We start from the raw sequence: 25535 nt of genomic DNA on the forward strand, positions 1-25535 counted from the left end.
TCAGTCATCTTCAGAGAAGCCGCCTCCTGCAGCATGTAGGAACAAATGTAGAGAACCATAACCCGATATTAGACAGACAGTGACAATCTTTGGAATATTCAGCTCTAAAGGGGACGTCTCCTCTAAATACCTCTCCTCAAAACTCAGCAAATTTCATCAAAAAGAAATCAGGAAAAAATGTAAGAGCTAGCAGAGATGGAAAATACCAAGAATACAAGTCCCTTGAAATCAACATGAACAAAGCTCATAGAACTCACAAAGACTGAGGCAGCATGGATAGGGCCTCCATGGGCCTCCACTAGTTCTTCTCTTCATATATTATGGCTCCCAGTTTTGTATTTTAGTGGGATTCGTGAGTGTGCAAAAGAGTGGTTCTCTGACTCTTGTGTATTTCCTTAGGATTTTTTTTTCCTGTTGGCTTGTCTTCCCCAACTTTGATAAGTTAGTTTTTGTTTTATCTTATTATAGTTTGTAGGGTTAAGCCCAGCCTTAGGGAGCGTGTCCGCCTCGGGCTAATGTTTACCTTTAAATCTGCCAGGCATGTGCCCAGCTGTCCCCTTTTGCTTTCCTGGTCTCCACGGGAATGGTGGTTCTGTAAGTCTATTTCCCCATTAAAGCTGTATATATTTTTACAATCTGTCTGCATACATTTACATAGTTACAATTGTTTATTTTGTTACATTAAAAATATGAATGGAAAAAAAACCCAGCTACTGGTGAAAGGTTAACAACTGAACTGTCCTGTTGGGTGATGGAATATCAGTTTTCTTCAGTAGAATGAACTTCGCACATCAACTACTTTGGAGCAGGCCTCATGTTCAGGAGTTGATGCCCAACAATTAATGGACACTTCAGTTTGTGAGTTAATTTGTGTGTGTGTGTGTGTATGTGTTCTCGTGTGTGTGTGTGTGTGTGTGTGTGTGTGCATGCATATGCGTGCTTTGATTTGGTTAATTTGGTGTTTGATTTTTTTGGTATAGTTTTATTTATTTCATTGATTTGGAGAATTTTGATCTTACATTGGTTTTTTATTTTCTCTTATGAAAAAATTATAGTTGGGTGGGTGTGGAGATCTGGAAGGCCTTGTGAGATGGAAAGAATATGATCACAATATATTTAAATTTAATTTTTTTTTAAAAAGGAACAAAATTTGTTACTGACTTCAAATATGCAATTAACAATGGGATTTAATAATAAAAATTTCCAAAAGAGACTTTGTAGTACTAATGTATGAAGGGAAGCTTTACTCTGAAATACTAAAACCAAACACAGTGAGTAAAACGTTAGAGAGGAAACATGTTAAAAAACTGGTTTTCTTCTTTAATGTACTATGTTATTGTAAAAGGAAAAACACATTTCCAAAGACCCTTAAGCTAGAGAACACACTTCCAATGATTGAACTGTAGTGATGGTAGTATTTTGAGACTGTACTTCCGTTTTGGATGCTGTGGAAACAGATTTAGAGGTAGAGGTTCTGATTTGGTAGCTCTTTATGAGTCTGAGACTCAGCATTTGATTGATGCAGGTGACCCCATATTATTGAAGGCTTTTGGGGTGTGAAAGACAATCAAAATTGATCTTCAGATTTTAATTTTCTAATTAAAATATTATTTCATTTTCTCTGTTCTCTCCTCCCTCCTCCCATTCCAATGCCACACTTTTTTCCTCAAGTTTAGCACCACTTCTTTAACAATTTTTATTTTTATAGAAATAAAAATCATATAAGTACAATGTGCTGAGTCTGCTCAGTTTTGCCTTGCCTTCTTGTATTTGTTTCTGGGCTGACCATTTAGTATTGGATAAACAATCATGGACTCATCCCTGGGGAAAACTAATTATCTCTCTCTCAGCTGTTGTTATCTATCTGTATCTCTTGATCTAAAGTGGGTTTTCATGAGATTTTACCCAGCTATGTTGGAATGTCAGCTCTTGTTGAGACAATTTAGGTCTTGTTTAAGTATTTATGCTGTTAAGAATGCATGATTGTAGCTTCCTTGTCATAGATGGAAGGTATAATAACTTTCATATTTTCTTTATGTAGATACTCCTTGATTTTTAGAAAGTTCCTCAGGGTGCTGCGTTTTAAATACATGTCTGTGTCTCATTGCAATTAACAGAAAGCCTTCTCTGCTTAAATGACCCTGTCTACATTTCAAAGACAAATCTCTCCCCCTGTGCTTCTCCTTAGACTGTAAAGCAGCCTTTATTACCTTTGTGGTACTCCACGTCTTTCAAATTCTGGGAGTTCATCATCAGCTGAAGAAAATCCACTCGGCGCTTAAAAGAAAAAGAAATATCAAAGTCAGAAGTTACGTTGCTAAGTCAAAAATGAATATGGGATGAAGACCTTAAATTATTTTATGAATAATGACTTATTTGAGGCCAGTCTATCGTTAAGTTTGCCTACAGTGCTGGTTACAGAAACTGTTATCTACAGATTTTGGAGAACAAGCAGTCTGTCATACTCTAGTATCATGCTGCCATGTCCAACACCTTTTCTCAGGGCTTTTCTTCATTCTGAGCATCTGAAGTTACTGATGACAGACCCCTGACTGGATGATTGTCAGTTTTTGTTTTTGTCATATGCATTTGTTTAGCAAAATGTCCTGAATATCAACCTGTTGTTTACTTAACATATTCTTAAATAATATCCCATTTTTATTGACAGCTGTTTCTGGAGCTTATTGCTGGATTTTATGTGATTATGTGCAAATAATCCAAATACCCAGAGAAATAAAAATTTGATTAGATACTGATTCTTTGGCACCTTACTAACAGTAACTTTCTGCCATGTACTGGTCTCATTAGGCAAAACTGTGTTATTCAAGTCGTACTCTCAATGCTCAAAGAAATTGCACAACTTAATGGTGAGCCACAACACAGATTAAACAGAATGAATTCATCAAATATCTTAATGAGAATTTCCATAGGGAATTTGTGACATGTGACAGAAGTGCTTTGAAACTGAAATAATTTTTAATACATTTTACCTCGTGGTTATTTTCCAGTCGCTCTTTTTTTGCTTTATTCACAAAATTTTGTAAAAAACTTAAAGCATCATTAGGAAGAATGCCGATATCAAGTTTGTCATATAGTCCTTTAAGGAATGGAAAGAGTGCTATAGAGAAAAAGAAATACCATGATGAAAATGTTAACTTAACCAATTGGCAGTTACTTTATTCATCAATGTTAAAGACTGTATAATTAAAAAATAAAACAATCAAATCAAGTGACAGAAACAAAATTGACAGACACATGCTAAAAATAAATTGTAATATATATATGTATATATATATATCTTATCACAACTTAATATGTTAAATCTAAATAAATTTATTTATTTATCTTATATTCTGTCTGCAGTGTCTTCTCATTCCTCTCCTCTCAATACAGCATCCCACCCCCTGGTCACACCCCTCAATCTCTTCCACCTTCTTTTCCATTTAAAAGGGCAGGTCTCCTATGACTGTCAACAAAACAAGGCATATAAAGTTGCAGTAAGACTAAGCAACTCCCTATACATTAAGGCTGGGCAAAGTGACCCAGTATGAGGAGTAGGTTCCCAAAAGTGAGTAAAAGTATTGGAGACAGCCTTTGTTCCTACTGATAGGAGTCCCACAAGAGGATCATGCTACACAACTGTAACATACATGCAGAGTGCCTAGATCAGTCCCATACAGGCTTTCTCATTGGCAGTTCAGTCCCTGTGAGCCCCTATGAGTCCAGGTTATTTGATTCTGTGAGTTTTCTTGTAATGTTCTTGACCCATTTGTCTCTTATATTCCTTTTCTCCCTCTTCTGCAGGATTACTCGGGCAGGAGAGTAAGACCACACAAATATTTCCGAGACTGTCAGGACCTACAAACCTAACATAGAACCAAACATAACTGAAGGACAAAAATATCATTGTAAGTGTAAAGATGTTAAATTTTAATAAAAAATATACACAAAAATACATTATCTCTATAGGAATTCAGTATGGACTTCTACTAAAATATTTATAGAAAACCAAAACCAATTCTTCACAGGAGTGTCCAATACTCACAAAATTACAGAAAGCTTCAGAATTTATTATAAAGGCTAATACTATCTTCTTAGTCATACCAGAATATGTCATGCAAAGTAAAATTGTATCAAATGTGACTTATACATGCTACTGGAAACTTCATCAATAAAACACTTTGACCTTGATGCATGCTATCCAAAGCGGTGCAAATAGAATAAAATCAAGTTGCACACAAGCACATTGAATGAAGTAATCTGAAAATTTAGGACAGGCTCTCCAATAATCCTTCCTGTCCAGTGTTCTCATAAAATTAGATGTTCAGGGAATTCTTTTAACTTGATAAAAAATGTCTATGAAAACAAAGAGTTTACACAGATATTTACAGAGAAAATATTTCCCGTTAAGTAAAAAAAAAGATAATGATAGTTTGTTTTCTTTATCTTCACCACTCTTCAGTGACTATAACCAAAAACAGTTTGTATGTCTACCAGGGTACAGCATCAATATACAAGGATACACAAGCTGCAACCATGAGATCTGGCACAGTCAGTATTACACCTCTCTGAGTGCTGAGGATGAGAATCACATGTTTGAGGAGCATACTAAATTACTAAATATAATCTGAATAAAATAAGCAAAAATTTCATTGTTGATGGTGAAATAAGCAGCACTAGACAAGCTAGCCAAGCATCGTGCCACAAAGTTCCATCCCTGGGCCCCATGTTTGAAGAAGAATCTTACTTTTAGGCTAAGTAGGTCAAGAATCACAATCATCCTGCCTCTATATCATTACCTCAGGAATTCAAAGCATTCACCGATACAACTGACACACAAAAAAAACCCTGCTCCTTTACTTAATTGTATTCATATTTAATGGAACAAAAAAAAGCCCAATGTGAAACTAGCAAAAAAAAAACACCATTAACAAAATCATTAAAACATAGTCATAGCCCCCAGTACACACTGATCCTCTTGGTACCCATAACCTTCATTAGGCTGAGCCAGGAAACATCTTGATGATGAAACTCAACATCAAATATATTCTGGAGCAAAACTTGGTGAAGAGAATAATGCAGAGGGTCCTCCTTTGGTGAGATAACCTGATATTCTGACCAGGCTATTTTCTTATCTCAATTTTTCCACAGTCTTACTCTCCACTACAGCTATTCCTTATTTTTTACCATGACCAATACCAATATGGATTCCTGCTTTTCTCACTTTTTATGCTATATGATTTCTTTGTTTAACAAACCTTTTTCTATAACCTTTCTTCTTTTTTAGAACATAGACTGGTCTCGTTCCCAGTATCTCTGTGACTCAGCTTTCTGAGAGATGAGACGGCTTTATACGATATGAGCGCACAGCTTTCACCTTCTGATTCCAGTCTACATTAAAAAAAATTTCCACATCTTTCCTCATCTTTTCTTGTCTCTACCTTTTCCTTTCTCTATACTCATACCTCCTCTATTTCCTACTAGTAAACAATCAACTAGTCACTAGTTCCTCCAAAGTTTACTTCTTACTTCCCTCCTTTTCTCACTTATAGTACAAATAGCTAAATAGTAGAGAGAGAATTGAGTATGCCTTAGTTGCTAAAACATTTGGAACTTAAAGACTTTCTAAAAATAGCTTCTTAATTAACCACTAATATATTTTTATGGCAGTCTTACTGATGGATAACAACTCATGTTGAAGACATTGATCAACTGACTGAGAATGACTGAGTGGGGATCTCGGAGCCATGAACACAAGGCTAACAGGAGAAAATTCATCTCAACCCTACTCATAGCTAGATTTACCTTAACACAAAACACTCTCACTGAAGGAAGAAAGATGCTATGAATTAAATCAACAAGAAAACTTAACTTCTAATGCAAACACATACAGAAAAAACTCAGCAGTAAAGCACTAATAAGATGAAAAACCAAAACAATTTTCTTTCAATAATTATTAAGTTAATAGCAACTCTTAAAAAGATAAGCAGACATAACTCTAGATTAGAAATAAAAATGATTATAAATTTGTTCAAAAAATTCAAATAACACATACCTATCTTCTGAATAATTCCAAGAAAACACTAAATGCTGAAAGAATTCAGGGAATTGAGGCAAGATAAAGAAATAAAATTGTTGTTAAGGAAAAGAGAATAAAGAAAATATTGTAATCAGTAATATAACAAGAATTAAATTACATTCATTACAATTTCATCCCAGTGATGGAGGGATGGTTCAGTACATGTAAATGTATAAAAATAAATCCTGACATAAATGGGCTCAAGGGCAGAAATCATAGTTTTTTCATATTTTACAACTCAACATTAAACATGCGCCAAAACTGGATAAAGAAAAAGCATGTGTAATATGCAAAGATAAAGGAGGATATTGGGTCAGAACATTCAATAGTGACATGGGAGAGAATATATTGTAGTGTGGTATGTGTGTGTTTGTGTATGCGTGTGTGTGTATGCCATGAGTATTTTTAGTTTATATGCTAGCTAAAAACAAATTTAGAATACTGATAGACTTAAAAAATATGCTATGGAGCTATAGAGAAAATCCAAAATGTTAAATTCTTTCTGGTATTTTTCAAACTGAATCCTGGGGTTGTTGAGGGAATTCACCTTCATTCCAAAGATGTGATAAAAACTTCTACACCTACTCTTAAAATAAATATACTATCCATAACAAAAAACCAGAAACATTTGAAGCAGATGACATTAAATTGACTTTCAATCAAGAGATGGAGGAATGAATTAACGTATGTGAATGTATAAATATAAATCATGAGTTTAGTAGATTAATGACAAAAATGCCATGATCATCCAAGGCGTTTCATAAAATATAAAGTATGTGGCAGTGATGGAGAACCACATGTGTTGTGAAAATGCAATGGGTGATATGAGAACCAGATCATATGGGAGTGAGAGCAAGATGGGGGACGCAAAAGGGTATGTATATACTATGAGAAATATTTTGTTTTATATGTTTATTAGAATATGTCTAATATCTTAATATAGTTGAAAAACAATCTATTTACCTGTAGACAAAAACAGTGGATTAAAAATGCCAAATGTAAAAAGCTTTTTGGTGTTTCTCACAAAGGGATCCTGGGGATTGTTGAGGGAATCCACCTCCACTCCAAATGAGGTGCTCGTGATCACATCCATGCTGTAGGCTCCAAAGATCCTGAGTCAAGAAACAGGAGTTAGCATGTGACCCACACAGGCCCTGTCTTGAACACATAAAGCATGCAAACAACTCAAACTCTTGGAAACTGTGATACCCTGGAAGAAGTCATCCCGTGTGATATAGGAACTAAGGATGTTTCTGAGAAAAATATAAAAATAGACTCACCAAGGTTTTAGTACATTAGAGTTAGTCATAGTTTGTATTCAGTATGCTCAAACAGGCTAAGATTATCACTTCAGTGTCATTATAACAAGGTTTCACTACATTCTCCATTTGTGGAAGCTTCTTACTTTTGAGTTTGATGGAGATGTGGGAGAATATTTTTTTCTTATGGATATTTTTCTATGTACCTCAACAAAAACTATGATTTTAGATTGTTCAATGTTACAATCTGTAACACTCTTAGCCAAACCAACTCCTGAGAATGTTCCACATACACTCTCCTCCCACCGTTCCCAATCTCCACAACTGTAGCTGTCCTAAGATTATGTTCTTTCTAAGATATTATAGTTTGTCTTCCAGAATATTCAAGATGACAATAGTTAATCTAATGTTGTTTCATGTACAGCTTAGGGGGTGAGACTGTGTTAACCAAGGTAATTTTGGAGTTTATCTTTCTCAAATAGTTCACAGCTGTGTAACAACGCACCACACATTTACTCTAGCTCTGGGTTAATTCAACACGGGGAATATTGTTCTGGAATAATCAACACAGGGAATATTAGCTACCTGTTAGGCTAGAGAGATCTCCAAATGTGGCAAATAGGCCCCAGAAAATGCATTCAGCACTACTCACTCTTTCATGTTAACAGGCCTGCCTTCCTCTGCCTTCTGACCAATGTGTTTCACCAGTACATCTCCATAATGTTGGATGATGGGGAACATCTAATCACAAAGACAACACAGTCTGTTGTTAATGTAAGGTTCTGAGTCCCGATACAACTAGGCTTTCGAAATGATGAAAGGTCAGTCATATATTCTAATGGTCTGTGTAAGACCGGTTAAGAACAAAAGCCATTCTGAAGAATATTATGCTCAAAGGACTGTGATGAGTTTGATATTACTATACCAGTCCTCAGACACAGTCTTATATATTTACAGTGATAAGTCCTCCACTTTCTTACCTCCTTCAGTTTTCCACTGGAGAAGGTTGGAGACAACAATGTTCGGATTCTCTTCCATTCTTCATTCTGAGACCAAGTGACACTTCTTTTCATAAATCCCTTTGGACCAAGAAACTATAATACAAATAATATATATATATTTCCCTCCATGAGTTTGGTTACAAAACATGTATAAAACAGTCACTACTTCCTTAATAGATAATGACCATCTTTCTGGTGGCAAGTTTTATGCTTAATTTTCAATAAATACTCATCAAAGGAGAATCAAACTAGGGACAGAGAGAAGATTCATCTATTAGGAGCATATGCTGCTATTGCAGAAGATCAGAGTTCAGCTCCCAGCATCATGTCAGGTGGCTTAAAACTGCCTGCAGTTCCAGATCATAGGGATCAAACATGTTCTTCTGGCCTTTGTGAACATTGCACTCATGTTAACAAACCCGTACACAGACATACATATGTGCAAATAATTAAAATAATATCCTAAAAACTTTAGAGTCAAGGTGGACTGCTAGAGACATGGGAACAGCCACCTTCTGGGACTCAGAAGGCCATTGCAGTCCAAAAATCGCAAGTCTCTAATTACCTGTAAAAGAACTGCATAAGCTATGACCCAGGAACACTCCACTATTGGTAAGAGAAAGGCTCATGTGGTCTTGTCCTTTTTAGGATTTATTAGGAGGTAATGATTGTTAAGGAAGGAAGAAACATTTCATTTAGCAGTGAATATACAGGTAGGATGCTGTGTCCCTGCAAGCGCCTTTAAGAGAACATGCTATTGACAATTAAACTTTGTTGCAGTCATTGAGTTACCAACACCTTTGGGCTAAAATGAAAGAGAGTCCATGTTTGTATGTTTGTGTGACAATGTGGGTGAGATATCTTTTGTTTATTTGTTTGTTTGTCATATTGTTTTGGTTTGGATTTGTGGTTTTTTTAAGAGCTAAAAAAATCATAAAGTTGGGAGGGTAGGCAGTGGGGCAGGATCTGGAAGGAGCTTGGGAAGGAAAAGAACATCATCAAAACATAATTATAAATCTTTTAAAATAATAATAATTAATTAAACCTATACAGCCAGGCGGTGGTGGCGCATGTCTTTAATCCCAGCACTCGGGAGGCAGAGGCAGGTAGATCTCTATGAGTTCGAGCCCTGCCTGTTCTACAAGAGTTAGTTCCAGGACAGGCTCCAAAGCTACAGAGAAACCTTGTCTCAAAAAAAATAAAAGTTAAGCCCTTTGTTCGCGAGCTAACGAAGCAGCGCGGAGTTTCGGTCTGGGCACCGAGTGAAACATCATTGTGGTGAGTGAGTGCTGCGGCAGCTGGGAATATACCTCAGCCCGCCCACACTTCCTGGCCATCCTACAGGGGCTATACTGCCCAAACCGCCTCTCTCTTCCTATCCCATTCAGCTTATATCCAGATCCCCACACCCCCTGTCTCCCTCCCTCCCTCCCTCCTTTGGGGCATAGCGCCTCCCTGCCCAGCCTGCTAGGGCGCTGGGACCGAATCCGAACCGGGAGGACAAAGGGGTGGCCAGTAGCTCCTTTGTTCCCATAGCCTGCCTGCAGTGAGCGGGGTGGGCCCTTTGTTCGCGAGCTAACCAAGCAGCGCAGAGTGCAGAGTTTTCGATCTGGGCACCGAGTGAAACATCATTGTGGTGAGTGAGTGCTGCGGCAGCTGGGAACATACCTCAGCCCGCCCACACTTCCTGGCCATCCTACAGGGGCTATACTGCCCAAACCGCCTCTCTCTTCCTATCCCTTTCAGCTTACTTCCAGATTCCCACCCCCTGTCTCCCTCCCTCCCTCCCTCCTTTGGGGCATAGCGCCTCCCTGCCCAGCCTGCTAGGGCGCTGGGACCGAATCCGAACCGGGAGGACAAAGGGGTGGCCAGTAGCTCCTTTGTTCCCATAGCCTGCCTGCAGCGAGCAGGGTGGGCCCTTTGTTCGTGAGCTAACCAAGCAGCGTGGAGTTTCGATCTGGGCACCGAGTGAAACATCATTGTGGAGAAACATCTCTGGGGAGTGACATCACTGGGAAGGTACATCAGTGGGCAAGAAGACCTGATCCTGTAAAAGAAGATCCAAAGGGGAGTATTGGGAGGAAGAGATGGGCAGACACCAATGCAGGAATTCTCCCAACAATCTGAAAAACAACACGAAACCACCAGAAGCCAGTGACCCCACAACAGGAGGACATGAACACCTTAATCAAGAAGAAGTAGAAAAAACGGACTTCATGAAAGTGATTGACACCCTTAAACAGCATATAAAAAATGCCCTTATAGAAATGGATGAGAAGTATAATAGAAAGTTCGAGGAATTGAGTAAATCAGTGAATGATACCCTAGGAAACCAAGGAAAAACAATCAAGCAGATAAAGGAAACAGTTCATTGATATGGGAGTGATTTCTTATTAATAAAGAAACTGCCTAGACCCATTTGATAGGCCAACCCTTAGGTAGGCGGAGTAAACAGAACGGAATGCTGGGAGAAAGAAGCTGAGTCAGAGAGTCGCCATGATTCTCCCACTCCAGACAGACGCAGGTTAAGATCATTCCTGGTAAGCCAGCTCTTGGGCTACACAGATTAATAGAAATGGGTTAGATCAATATGTAAAAGCTAGCCAATAAGAAACTAAAACTAATGGGTCAGGCAGTGTTTAAAAGAATACAGTTTCCGTGTAATTATTTCGGGTAAAGCTAGCCGGGTGGCGGGACACAGCCCTCCGCTCCGTATCACAACAGTTCATGACTTGAAAACTGAAATGGGGGCAAAGAAGAAAACACAAATAGAGGGCCGGCTGGACATGGAAAATCTAGGTAAATGAATAGAGACTACAGAATCAAGTATAACCAGCAGAATACAAGAGATAGAAGAAAGAATCTCAGATTCTGAGGATAACATAGAGAAAATAAACGCTCTGATCAAAGAAAACAGCAAGTCCAACAAACTCTCATCACAAAACACTCAGGAAATATGGGACACAATAAAAAGACCAAACCTAAGAATAATTGGAGTAGAAGAAGGAGAAGAAGTGCAGCTCAACGGTCCAGAAAATATACTTAATAAAATTATAGAAGAAAACTTTCCCAACCTGAAGACAGATGTACCTATGAAGGTTCAAGAAGCAAAAAGAACACCAAATAGGCTGGATCAAAAGAAAACAACCCCTCGCCATATAATAATCAAAACACAAAATATACAGAATAAAGAAAGAATATTAAGAGCCGCAAAGGAAAAAGGCCAAGTTACTTATAAAGGTAAACCTATCAGACTTACACCTGACTTCTCTATGGAAACCATGAAAGCCAGAAGGTCCTGGATAGATGTTGTCCAAAAACTAAGAGACCACGGATGCAAGCCCAGACTACTATATCCAGCCAAACTTTCATTCACTATAAATGGAGAAAACAAAATTTTCCAGGATAAAAACAAATTTAAACAATACGTAGCCACAAATCCAGCCTTACAGAAAATAATAGAAGGAAAATCACTAACCAAGGAGTCCAGCAATGACCACAATAACTCAGACATCTAGAGACTCTTCACCAGCGCAAATCAAAGAAGGAAAACACACAAACCCTACTACTAAAAAAGTGACCGGAGTTAACAACCACTGGTCATTAATATCACTTAATATCAATGGGCTCAACTCACCTATAAAAAGGCACAGGCTAAGAGATTGGATAAGAAAACAGGATCCAACATTCTGCTGTCTACAAGAAACACACCTCAACTACAAAGACAGGAACCTACTCAGAGTAAAGGGCTGGGAAAAGGCTTATCAAGCAAATGGACCTAAGAAACAAGCAGGTGTGGCCATACTAATTTCTAACAAAGTTGACTTCAAACTTAAATCAATCAGAAGAGATGGAGAGGGACATTTTATACTCATAACAGGAACAATTCATCAGGAAGAAGTCTCAGTCCTGAATATCTATGCCCCTAATATAAAAGCACCCACGTACGTAAAAGAAACATTACTAAAACTCAAGGCAGCCATCAAACCGCACACACTAATAGTAGGAGACTTCAACACTCCTCTCTCACCAATGGACAGGTCAATCAGACAGAAACCTAACAGAGAAATTAGAGAATTAATGGAGGTAATGAAGCAAATGGACTTAACAGACATCTATAGATTATTCCACACAAAGAGGAAAGAATATACCTTCTTCTCTGCAGCTCATGGAACCTTCTCAAAAATTGACCACATACTTGGTAACAAAGCTAACTTACACAGTTACAAAAAAATATTAGTAACCACCTGTGTCTTATCAGATCACCATGGATTAAAGTTAGAATTCAACAACAATGCTACCTCCAGAAAGCCTACAAACTCATGGAAACTGAACAGTCAACTACTGAACCATACCTGGATTAAGGAAGAAATAAAGAAAGAAATTAAAGTCTTCCTTGAATTAAATGAAAATAAAGAAACAACATACTCGAACTTATGGGACACTATGAAAGCAGTCCTAAGAGGAAAGTTCATAGCACTAAGTGCCCACCTAAAGAAAACAAAGAAAGCACATATTGGAGACTTAACAGCCCACTTGAAAGCTCTAGAAAAAAAAGAAGCAGACTCACCTAGGAGGAGTAGAAGACTGGAAATAATCAAATTGAGGGCTGAAATCAACAAAATAGAAACACAGAAAACAATCCAAAGAATCAATGAAACAAAAAGCTGGTTCCTGGAGAAAATCAACAAGATTGATAAACCCCTATCCAAACTAATTAAACGACAGAGAGAGAACATGCAAATTAATAAGATCAGAAATGAAAAGGGGGACATAACCACAGACACAGAGGAAATTCAGAGAGTCATTAGATCTTACTACAAAAGCCTGTATGCCACAAAACTGGAAAATGTAAAAGAAATGGACGCTTTTTTAGATAAATACCATTTACCAAAACTAAACCAGGACCAAGTGAACAATCTAAACAGACCTGTAAGTCGCGAAGAATTAGAAGCTGTTATAAAAAACCTCCCTACCAAAAAAAGCCCAGGACCAGATGGTTTCAATGCAGAATTCTACCAGAACTTCCAAGAAGACCTAATACCTATACTCCTTAATGTATTTCACTTTATAGAAACAGAAGGGTCATTACCAAATACCTTTTATGAAGCCACAATTACTCTGATACCAAAACCACTCAAAGACTCAACCAGGAAAGAGAACTACAGGCCAATCTCACTCATGAATATCGACGCAAAAATCCTCAACAAAATACTGGCAAATCGAATCCAAGAACACATCCGAAAAATTATCCATTATGATCAAGTAGGCTTCATTCCTCAGATGCAGGGCTGGTTCAACATATGAAAATCTATCAATGTAATCCAGCATATAAATAAACTGAAAGAAAAAAACCATATGATCATTTCATTAGATGCTGAAAAAGCATTTGACAAAATTTAACATCCATTTATGTTAAAAGTCTTGGAGAGATTAGGGATACAAGGGTCATACCTAAATATAATAAAAGCTATATACAGCAAGCCGACAGCTAACATCAAATTAAACGGAGAGAAACTCAAAGCCATCCCACTTAACTCAGGAACACGGCAACGCTGTCCACTCTCGCCATACCTCTTCAATATAGTGCTTGAAGTTCTAGCAATAGCAATAAGACAACATAATGGGATCAAGGGGATTCGAATTGGAAAGGAAGAAGTTAAACTTTCGTTATTCGCAGATGATATGATAGTGTACATAAGCGACCCCCAAAACTCCACCAAAGAACTTATACAGCTGATAAACAGCTTTAGTAATGTGGCAGGATACAAGATCAACTCCAAAAAATCAGTCGCCCTCTTATACACAAAGGATAGGGAAGCAGAGAGGGAAATCAGAGAAGCTTCACCATTCACGATAGCCACAAACAGCATTAAATATCTTGGGGTAAATCTAACCAAGGAAGTGAAAGATCTATTTGACAAGAACTTTAAGGCATTGAAGAAAGAAATTGAAGAGGATACCAAAAAATGGATGGACCTCCCTTGCTCTTGGATTGGGAGGATCAACATAGTAAAAATGGCAATTCTACCAAAGGCAATTTATAGATTCAATGCAATCCCCATCAAGATCCCATCAAATTTCTTCACAGATCTGGAGAGGACAATAATCAACTTTATATGGAAAAACAAAAAACCCAGGATAGCCAAAACAATCCTATACAATAAAGGATCTTCTGGAGGCATTACCATCCCTGACTTCAAACTCTATTACAGAGCTACAGTAATGAAAACAGTGTGGTCCTGGCATAAAAACAGAGAAGTCGACCAATGGAATCGTATAGAAGACCCGGATTTTATCCCACAAACCTATGAACACCTCATTTTCGATAAAGGAGCTAAAAGTATACAATGGAAGAAAGAAAGCATCTTCAACAAATGGTGCTGGCACAACTGGATGTCAACCTGTAGAAGAATGAAAATAGACCCATATCTCTCACCGTGCACAAAACTCAAGTCCAAATGGATTAAAGACCTCAATATCAGCCCGAACACACTGAACCTGATAGAAGAGAAAGTGGGAAATACCCTACAACAGATGGGCACAGGAGATCGCTTCCTATGTATAACCCCAGAAGCACAGACATTAAGGGCAACATTGAATAAATGGGACCTACTTAAACTGAGAAGCTTCTGTAAAGCAAAGGACATGGTCACTAAGACACAAAGGCAACCTACTGACTGGGAGAAGATCTTCACCAACCCCGCAAGAGACAAAGATCTGATCTCCAAAATATATAGAGAACTCAAGAAACTAGACTTTAAAATGCTAATTAACCCAATTAAAAAATGGGGCACTGAACTGAACAGAGAATTCTCAACAGAAGAAGTTCAAATGGCCAAAAGACACTTAAGGTCGTGTTCAACTTCCTTAGCAATCAGGGAAATGCAAATCAAAACAACTTTGAGATATCATCTTACACCTGTCAGAATGGATAAAGTCAAAAACACCAAGGATAACCTTTGCTGGAGAGGCTGTGGAGGAACGGGTACCCTCATCCATTGCTGGTGGGAATGCAATCTTGTGCAACCACTGTGGAAGTCAGTGTTTCGGTTTCTCAGGAAATTCGGGATCAACTTACCCCTGGACCCAGCAATACCACTCTTGGGAATATACCCAAGAGATGCTCTATCAAATGACAAAAGCATTTGTTCAACTATGTTCATAGCAGTATTATTTGTAATAGCCAGAACCTGGAAACAACCTAGATGCCCTTCAATGGAAGAATGGATGAAGAAAGTATGGAATATATACACGCTAGAGTACTACGCTGCCGTAATAAACAATGACTTCTCGAATTTTGCACGCAAATGGATGGAAATAGAAAACACTATCCTGAGCGAGGTGTCCCAGACCCAAAAAGATGAATATGGGATGTACTCACTCATAATTGGTTTCTAGCCATAAATAAGGACCACGGAGTCTACAATAGGTGAACCTAAAGAAGCTAAGTAAGAAGGTGAACCCAAGGAAAAACATATAGTTATCCTCTTGGCTAAGGGAATTAGACCAAATTTCCGGGGAGAAAATGGGATCTTGGGGGTGGGGTGGGATGGGGGTAAGGGGAGATGGGGAGAGAAAAGGTAGAAGGGAAGGAGGGGGGACCTGGGGAAAAAGGAGAATTGGGATAAAGGAAAGGTGGATAGGGGAGCACGGAACCACAATTCTTAGTTAAGGGAGCCACTTTAGGGTGGGCAAGAGACTTGACCCTATAGGGGCTCCCTAGTGCCCAAGATGAGGTTCCCAGTTAGTTCCTTGGGCAGCTGAGGATTGGGAACCTGAAATGACCCTATCCTAGAGCAATACTGACGAATATCTTGCATATCATCATAGAATCTTCATCTGGTGATGGACAGAGATAGAGACAGAAACCCACACAGGAGCACTGGACTGAGCTCCCAAGGTCCCAAGGAGGAGCAGAAGGAGGGAGAACATGAGCAAAGAATTCGGGACCACGAGGCGTGCATCCACCCACTGAGACAGTGGAGCTGATCTACTGGGAGCTCACCAAGGCCAGCTTGACTGTGACCGAAAAAGCATGGGATAAAACCAGACTCTCTGAACATGGCGAACAATGAGGGCTGATGAGACACCAAGGACAATGGCACGGGGTTTTGATCCTACTTAATGTGCTGGCTTTGTGTGGGAGCCTAGCCAGTTTGGATGTTCACCTTCCTAGATATGGACGGAGAGGACCTAGGACTTAACACAGGGCAGGGAACCCGGACTGCTCTTTGGACTGGAGAGGGAGGGGGAGAGGAGTGGGGGGAGGGGGAAAAGGGTGGGAGGAGGGGGAGAAGGGTGGGAGGAGGGGGAGGGAAATGGGAGGCTGGGAGGAAGTGGAAACTTGTTTTTTGTTTATGTTTTTTTTTCTTCTTTTTGCAATAAAAAAATAGGAAAAAAAAGAATTTAATACTCCTAAAAAAAAGTTAATAAAAACTATAAAAAAAAGACATCTGAGTACCTGGGGAAATCCCGTTGGACCCCTGGGAACTCCTCTAGAGCCATGTCTCTTGCCAACCCTAAAATGGCAGCCTTAATTAAGATATCTTCTCCCCTGCTCCCATATCCACCCTTCTTCCATCTCAACCATCCCATTCCCCCAACTCTCCCCTTCCTCCCCTTCTACCTTCTCTCTCCCCATCTCACCTTTTCCCCATTCCCAGCCCCGTGATCTCAACTTTTGCCCAGTGATCTTGTCTACTTCCAATATCTGGGAGAAGAAATATATGTTTTCCTTTGGGTTCACCTTCTTATTTAGCTTCTCTAGGATCACGAACTATAGGCTTGATGTTTTTTATTTGTGGCTAGAATCCACTTATGAGTGAGTACATACCATACTCCTCTTTTGCGGTCTGGGTTATCTAACTCAGTAAAGTGTTTTCTATTTCCATCCATTTGCATGCAAAATTCAAGATGTCATTGTTTTTTACCGCTGAGTAAAACTCTAAAGTGTATATTGCCACACCTTCTTTATCCATTCTTCTATTGAGGGGCACCTAGGTTGTTTCCAGGATTTGGCTATTACAAATGGTGCTGCTATGAACATAGTTGAACAAATGATTTGTAGTATGATTGAGCATCTCTTGGGTATTTTCCCATGAGTGGAACTGCGGGATCCTGAGGTAGGTTGACTCCCAGTTTGCTGAGAAACCACCACACTGATTTCCAAAGTGGTTGCACAAGTTTGCATTCTCACTCACAATGTGTGAGTGTTCCCCTTTTCCACATCCTTTCCAGCATAGGCTATCTTTTTTTTTTATTTTAGCTATTCTGACAGGTGTAAGATGGTATCTCAAAGTTGTCTTGATTTGCATTTCCCTGATCACTAAGGAGGTTAAACATGACCTTAAGTGTATTTTGGCCATTTGAACTTCTTGGGCGGCAGAGGAGAGAGTGCCTGAACTGACCTTCTCCCATAGCCACACTGATCAATAGTTTACATTTCACCATAGTACCTTCTTCTGGCAATGGATGGAAATAGAAACAGAGACCCACATGGAGCACTGGACTGAGCTACCAAGGCCCAGATGAAGAGCAGAAGGAGAGACAACATGAGCAAGGAAGTCAGGACCGCAAGGGGTACATCCATCCAAGGAGAAAGTGTGACTGACCTAATGGGAGCTCACCAAGGACAGCTGGACTGGGACTGATCGAGCAAGTGATCAAACTGGATTCTCTGAATGTGGCTGAAAATGAGGGCAGACTGAGAAGTCAATGATAGTGACACCGTATTTTGTAGTAATAGGTGTGGTGGTCCGCTCCCTGCCACCCGGCTAGCTTTACCCGATATAAATACATGGAAACTGCATTCTTTTAAACACCGCCTGGCCCATTAGTTCTAGCCTATTATTTGCTAATTCTCACATCTTGATGGGTTTTATTTTCATATCCATTTTTAGCCTATGTCTTTATATGTGAATCGCGTCCATTGATATTGAGAGATATTAATGAACAGTGGTTGTTAATTCCTGTTATTTTTAGGTGGTAGTTTTTGTGCATTTCCCTTCTTTGGGATTTGCTGGTGTGAAGTTATCTGTTGCCTGTGTTTTTGTGGGCCTGGTTAGCTTCCTTGGATTGGATTTTTCCTTCTAGTACTTTCTGTAGGGCTGGATTTGTGGATAGGTATTGTTTAAGTTTGGTTTTGCCATGAAATATCTTGTTTTGTTTTTCCATCAATTGTGGTCAAAAGCTTTGTTGATATAGTATGGGCTTGCATCCATAGTCTCTTAGTGTCTGCGGCAATCTGTCCAGGACCTTCTGGATTTGAAAGTGTCCATTGAGAAGTTGTGTGTAGTTTTCATAGGTCTGACTACCAGGACAGTTGATCAACTATGTTCATAACAGTATTATTTGTAATAGACAGAACCTAAAATCAACATGGATTCCCCTCAACTAAAAAATAAATAAAGGAAATGTGGTATATTTACACAATGGAGTACTATTCAGTATTTAAAAAATGACATCTTGAAATATGCAAGAAAAGGGTTGGAACTAGAAAAAGACATCCTGAGTGAGTTAATCCAGACTAGAAAAATGAGCATGGTATGTATTCATCATAAGTGGATGCTGGCTGTAAAACAAAGATAACAAGCCCATTATCCATGACCGCAGAGAAGCTACATAACAAGGGAATCCCTAAGAGAAACATATACTGATCTGCCTGGGAAGGGAACATAGACAAGATCTCCTGAGAAAATTTGGGAGCAAGGACATTGGTGGAGAAAGGAAGGTGGAAGGGGAGGAAGAGGGGAGAAGGAAAGGAAGGATGAAACTTGAGGGAATGGAAAGGTCAAGAAAAGAGGAAGGACAGAGATGGAGAGCAAGGAAAGAGATATCTTGATTGAGGGAGCCATCAGGGGGCTAGCAAGAAACATTGCACTAGAGGAATTCCCAGGAATCCACAAGGATGAGCCCACTAAGATACTAAGCAATAGTGGAAAGGTGCAAAAACTGGTCTTGCCCTGTCGTCAGATTGATGACTATCTTAAATGTCACTATAGAACCTACAACCAGCAACTAATAGAAGCTGAGTCAGAGATCCACAGTGGAGAACTGGACTGAGCTCAAAAAGTCCAGTCAAAGAGTGGGAGGAGAGGTAACATGTGCAAAGAGGAATAGACTGTGATTGGGGATACCCACTGAAACAGTCTACCTGAGCTAATGGGAGCCTACCAACTCTGGCCTGACAGTGAAGGAAACAGCATAGGACAAAACTAGGTCCACTGAATGTGGGTGACAGTTGTATGGCTGGGTCAGAATGTGGAGTCATTGTCAGTGAGACCGGGTTTTATCCCTACTGCTTGTTCTGTGTTTTTGGGAACCCATTCTCTTTGTAGGGTTACCTTGTTCAGCCTAGATATAGTTGGGAGGGCCTTAGTATTGCCTTCAAGCAATGGGCTACATGTTGTTGACTCCCCATAGAAAGACCCTCTCTGAAGAGTGGGTGATAGCATGGAATGGGGGAGAAGGTGGAGGGAATGGGAGGAAGATAGGGAGTAGAAATTGGGATTAGTATGTAAAATAAGAAAATATAGTTTTCAAAACAAATAAATTAAATATTACATATTTAAAAAGAAAAGGGAATACAATTTTTATATACTGCTTTCTTAGTGCAACATTGCTTGATTAGCTTCCTTCTTACTTCATTCCAGTACATAATAGCACACTTCAGATTCAGTCCAATCTCTCCCCTTTGTATGCTTAATTGGCATAAGACATAGTTTATGCAAGACCCTCAGAACTCAACTTTTTCATTTTCCTTATCTTTTGATCCTTCCTCTCAGGAGCCTATCAGGGAGAATGACATATTAATCTACTTTGAATGGCACCCAATCAGGGACACCTGAGTACAGGAGAAAGAATAAGTACTTTCATAACATATAGATAAATATGTGGGGTCAGGTCAGAAACACTGCCTGTAGAAAGAAGCAAAGATAAGGTGGGGGTAAAACAGAAGGCAGTGAAGGAGAAGGAAAAGAAGAAGAAGCAGAAGCAGGAACAGGAGAAGGAGGGGGAAGATGAGGAGGACGAGGAGCAGGAAGAGAAGGAGGAGGATAATGACAACAACAACAAAAGAACCAGAAATGGAGATTGAAGAAGAGGAAGAAGTCAAATTATCTTTATTTGCAGAATATTACACCAGAAAACTTGTAGCAATATCCAATAATTTGAACATTAAGCCGGGATGCAAAACCAACTTAGGAAATGCACAGTCTTTCTCACACCATCATGCTGAGATGTATATCATGGACACACTTCCTGTCACAGTAACCTCCAAGAAAATATCCCTTGGAATCAACCTAACCAAGGAGGAGAAAAACCTCTACAATAAAACCTTCGAAAAGACATATTTAGACACCAGAAAATGAAAAACATCCTATACTCTTCAGGGGGAAGAATTGATATTGTGAAATGATCAGCCTACAAAATCAACTTACAGATTCAAAACAAGACAAAGCAAAATCCCCACCATGTTCTTCATGCAAATAGAAAAAAAGAATCCTAAAACTCAGAGGGAGCCAGAAAATATTGTAGATAAACAAGCAACATTGAGTAAAAAGAACAATATAGGAGGGATTATCAATCAAATTTCATACATAATTTCTGCTCTCAATTTATTTCCTGCTATCTAGTTCTCTTAGGTGAGTTTGCTTCTTTTTGACCTCAAGTTGTCAAATGTTCTGTTAATTTGCTAGTGTGGGATTTTTCAAGCTTCTTTATGTAGGCATTTAGTGCTATGAATTTTACTCTTAACACTGCTTTCATTGTGTCCCATAAATTTGGGTATGTTGTGTGGTCATTTTCATTGAATTTTAGAAAGTCTTTAATTTCTCCCATTATTTCTTCCTTGACCCATTGGTGATTCGTGTGAGCTTTGTTTAATTTCTATGTGTTTGTGGGCTTTCTGGAATTAGTATTGCAGTTGACTTCCTGTTTTAAACCATGGTAATCTGATAAAATACATGGGGTTATACCAATTTTTTGTATTTGTTGAAGTTTGTTTTGTTACCGAGTATGTGGTTGGTTTTTGAGAAGGTTCCATGAGGTGCTGAGAATGTATATTCTTCTTTTGTTTGGATGGAATATTTCGTAGATAATCTGTTAAGTCAGTTTGAGTCATAAAATCTATTTGTTCTTTTATATCTCTGATAATTTTTTTGTCGGACTGACCTGTGCAGTGGTGAGAGGGGAGTGTTGAAGCCCCCACTATTAGTGTATGGCGTCTAATGTATGATTTAAGCTTTAGAAGTATTTCTTTTACCTATGAGGGTGCCCTTGTATTTGGAGCATAGATGTTTAGTATTGAGATTTCCTCTTGACAGATTTTTCCTGTGACTAATATGAAATGCCTTTTTTTGTCTCTTTTGATTGATTTTAGTTTGAAGTCTTTTTTTTTTAGGTATTAGGATAGCTACACCTGCTTGTTTCTTAGGTCCATTTGATTGGAATATTTTTCTTCTCAACCCTTTACTCTGAGATGATTTCTGTCTTTGAGGTTGAGATGTGTTTCTTGTATGCAGAAGGATGGATTCTGTTTTTATATCAAATCTGTTAGCCTATGCCTTTCTATGTGTGGGTTGAGTCCATTTATATTAAGGGATATTAATGACCAGTGATTGCTATCTCCTGTTAATTTAGTTTTCACTTTTGGTGATGTTAATTAGTGCATTTTTCCATTCTTTGGGATTTGCTGCTGTGACACCATCAATTGTCTGTGTTTTTATTAGTGTAGTCAACCTCCTTGGATTGGAGTTTTCCTACAAGTTTTTTGTTTAGGGCTGGGTTTGTGGCTAGGTATTGGTTAAATCTGTTTTTGTCATGGAATATCTTGTTTTGCCCTTCTGTGGTGATTGAAAGTTTTGCTGGGTATAGTAGTCTAGGCTGGCATCCATGGTCTCTTAATGTCTGCACAATGCTTGACCATGACTTTCTGGCTTTCATTATCTCCAATGAGAAGTCTGTAATTCTAATAGGTCTGCTCTGGTCTACTCCCTCAGAGTTCCCAGGATCAGGTGTGTACAAACCTGCAGAGGACCTGGCTCAGACTTACTCCCTCACAGGTCCCAGATTCAGGCTTGGACCAGCAGAAGGTTCTAGTTCCTGCCTATTCCCTTTGATGTCCCAGACCAATACCTGGACCCATAGATGTCCTGGCTCAGGCCTACTCCTTCTGAGGTTCCAGGCTCACATATGAACCCTCAGAGATAGCTGGTTCCTTCCTACTCCCTCGGAAGTCCCAGATTCACATGCAGACCAGCAGAGGTCCTGGCTCAGGCCTAGTTCCTCAGAGGTCAGAGACTCGTGCCCAGAAGCACAGGGATCCTGGATTAGGTCTACTCCCTTGAAGGTCCCAGATTCATGTCTGAAACCTCAGTGGTCTCTGGCTTTGGCTCACTTGCTCACTGGTTACTACCCTGTACCTGTTCAGGTGTAGTCACTGTCTCAGGTCTGCTCTGGACCAGTTTGCTTGCTCAGTCCTGGTCTGCCAATGTCCTGGGACTGGATTGGCTCCCACTCCTCTGGAGCTTGCTTTCTCAGGTCTACCCCAGCTTAGGTAACTGCTTCAGCCCCACTTCTGTGGAACTTGTTGCCTCAGGCCTGCTCTAGCCCCAGGTGAACTTCCTTGCCTCAGGCCTACTTTGGTTTAGGTTACCAGCTTTGACCTGTTTCTGTAAATCCTGGCCTGGATCCCCTCTATTTTGGTTTTTTGGGACAGGGCTTCTCCGTCGCTTTGGAGCCTGTCCTGGAACTAGCTCTTGTAGACCAGGCTGGCCTGGAACCCGTAGAGATCTGCCCATCTCTGCCTCCCAAGTGCTGGGAATAAAGGTGTATGTGACCACCGCCCCGCTGGCTCACACCTTTAATTCGAGCAACTGGAAGGTAGAGGAAGGAGGATAACTATAGAGCATTAGACTAGCATGGTCTTTAGAGTGAGTTCCAGGATAGCCAAGGGTTCTGTCTCCCAAATACTGGAATTAAATGTGTGTACCACCATCATCCGCTTCTATTTCTATCTAGTGTAGCTAGCCCTGCTTTCTGATCATCAGGTTAGCATTATTTGTTACAGCACAAACAAAATATCACCACAGTTTTGAATATAAGCACTGATGACACCTGCTAATTAAGCCTTTAAAACCCTGCCAAATAAAGTAAACAAACAAAGAAGGAAATGACCTAGGAAACACTGATGGAGAAAGAAAAACACTAACTTTAGTATTAATTGTGATTACCAAAATTCCTTATGAAATCTGAAGTGACACAGGAATAAGGAAATAGTGTCTCCCTGAGACAGGAGAGCTAACAAGAACTTCTGACTTCTGTTCTATGTACCTGCATGTACCTCCTTTCTCTTGAAAGGGCCACATTTGCTCTTCTAGGATGAGAAGTGACCATCACCAATAACCACTGAGACAGTGTCCCCATTAAGTGTTTTATTGCTCTGAAGAGACACCATGATCATGTAAACTCTTATTAAAGAAAACATTTATTTGGGATGGCTTAGAGTTTCAAAGGTTTAGTCCATTATCTACATGGCAGAGACAAACAGGCAGGCATGATGCCAGTGAAAGAGCTGAGAGTTCTACATCTTGGTCCACAGGCAACAAGGAGTGAACTCTGTCTACACTGAATGTAGCTTGAGCATAGGAGACCACAAAACCCACCCTCACAATGACACTTCCTGAAACAATGCAAAACCTACTTCAATAAAGCCATACCTCCTAATAGGACCGCTCAATATGAGCTTTGGGGACGGGGGTAGTTACATTTAAACTACCACAGACAGCAAGCTGTTTGATAAAAGTAACCATGTCTTAGCCTGAAACATGTACACTTTAGCTTCTGTAAAACTTTTCTATCTCCAGAGAAAATGTACTTCAAAGCTGGGGAAACAAAAAGCATTCTAAAATGGTCAGAAGACTATTATAGTACCTAAACCAGTGACCCATTCTAGACCTCTTTTAGAAATAGTTAGAGACCATAGTTGAGAGTTGATTGGAGAAATCATCCTTTATTGCCAACAGTTGAGAATTTTTTCTTAGGGAAGGTTGAGGACCCCTCCTTCAAAATACAGCATGAAGAGTATATAGAACCTACTTGTATATTGTATAGTCATTCCATAATTCCTTCGTGATAATACGTTTGTTGGTTTTGTGGTACTTGAGTCTTAACCCCAAATCTTATACATGTCAGTAAGCCCTATACCACTGAGATATATCCCCAGATACTCATAATAGAAATTTTAAATAGTCACATTTTTATTTTTTGATTATAATAAAGTTTTTCCCTTTTCATTTCTTTCTCCAAACCTTCATATATATCTCTTATTGCAGTCTTTCATACTGATGGTCATTTTTTTCTTAATTGTCATATGTATATACTTTTATTTTCATAATTGTAAATTTTCAGTGGGTATATTGCTCACATTTTTTTTGTAAAAAAAGAAATACATACCTGCCTATTTGTGAAGACAGAATAAAATTCCTTCACTAACACATCTTTTATCAATCCTGGTTCTGCAATGGCAAGGACAGGCTGCAGCCCCTCGTATAGCCTGTATCGTGAAAACAGATATGGTTAAATTTTGATGCTGATATTACTTTTGGTTCTACAAGACACAGCACCTTAGGCTTTCCAACACAAGAAGCCACTGCTTAGTTCAGGAAATGAATAGAAACATAACCCAGGCAAGGACGAAATATATGACATCAAAAGAGCTCTCTAAATTCATCACAGTTGAGCTAACATGGAGAAACTGAAACCCCTGAAAGTAAACACATGGGAACAAACTATACTACTCTTTGTAATTTAAGTTCATGCACAATTTTATTAGACATTCAGAGGAAAACAGTAACAAAAGGAAGCTAAATATCCCAGCAGTGGTCAAGTTGAAAGAAAACAGAACAAGAGTCATATATTTTTCTAAGTTATACACAAAGGTCAAAGAAAGAGTGAGAAGGCCCAAAAATGTCACAGAGGGCAGGAGTGCTGAGAATGACAAGATGCAAATCAGAGTTCAGATGACACTAAATCTGAGGTGTCTATGTTCCAGGGACAAGGAGAGTGAGAAAATTAGACTCATGATTAGGCAAAGCAATAGATACAGCTGATCAAGGATAGAAGCACCCTGACAGCATTGAAGTTATCCGTTAATATGAGGTAAGAGCCAAAAATGCTTCTGACTATGCAGTGTGC

The 25535-nt window shown here is 39.2% G+C and overlaps 1 protein-coding gene across 1 annotated transcript in view; it reads right to left on the minus strand.

Moving 5' to 3' along the window:
• The window catches only part of LOC121446005 (cytochrome P450 3A13-like), a 49212-nt gene that overhangs the window by 15002 nt on the left and 8675 nt on the right, over positions 1–25535 (minus strand). Inside the window, exons 4-9 of the mRNA XM_041648256.1 lie at positions 24795–24894; positions 8319–8432; positions 7991–8079; positions 7043–7191; positions 2991–3118; positions 2211–2277 (exon numbers count right to left, since the gene is read on the minus strand). Coding sequence (XP_041504190.1) covers positions 2211–2277; positions 2991–3118; positions 7043–7191; positions 7991–8079; positions 8319–8432; positions 24795–24894 — 647 coding nt within the window. The remainder of the gene's footprint in view (positions 1–2210; positions 2278–2990; positions 3119–7042; positions 7192–7990; positions 8080–8318; positions 8433–24794; positions 24895–25535) is intronic.

Source organism: Microtus oregoni, unplaced genomic scaffold (assembly GCF_018167655.1).
Source record: "Microtus oregoni isolate MIOR12 unplaced genomic scaffold, Mior012 000003F_ref0000135, whole genome shotgun sequence".
Classification (NCBI taxonomy): Eukaryota; Metazoa; Chordata; class Mammalia; order Rodentia; family Cricetidae; genus Microtus; species Microtus oregoni.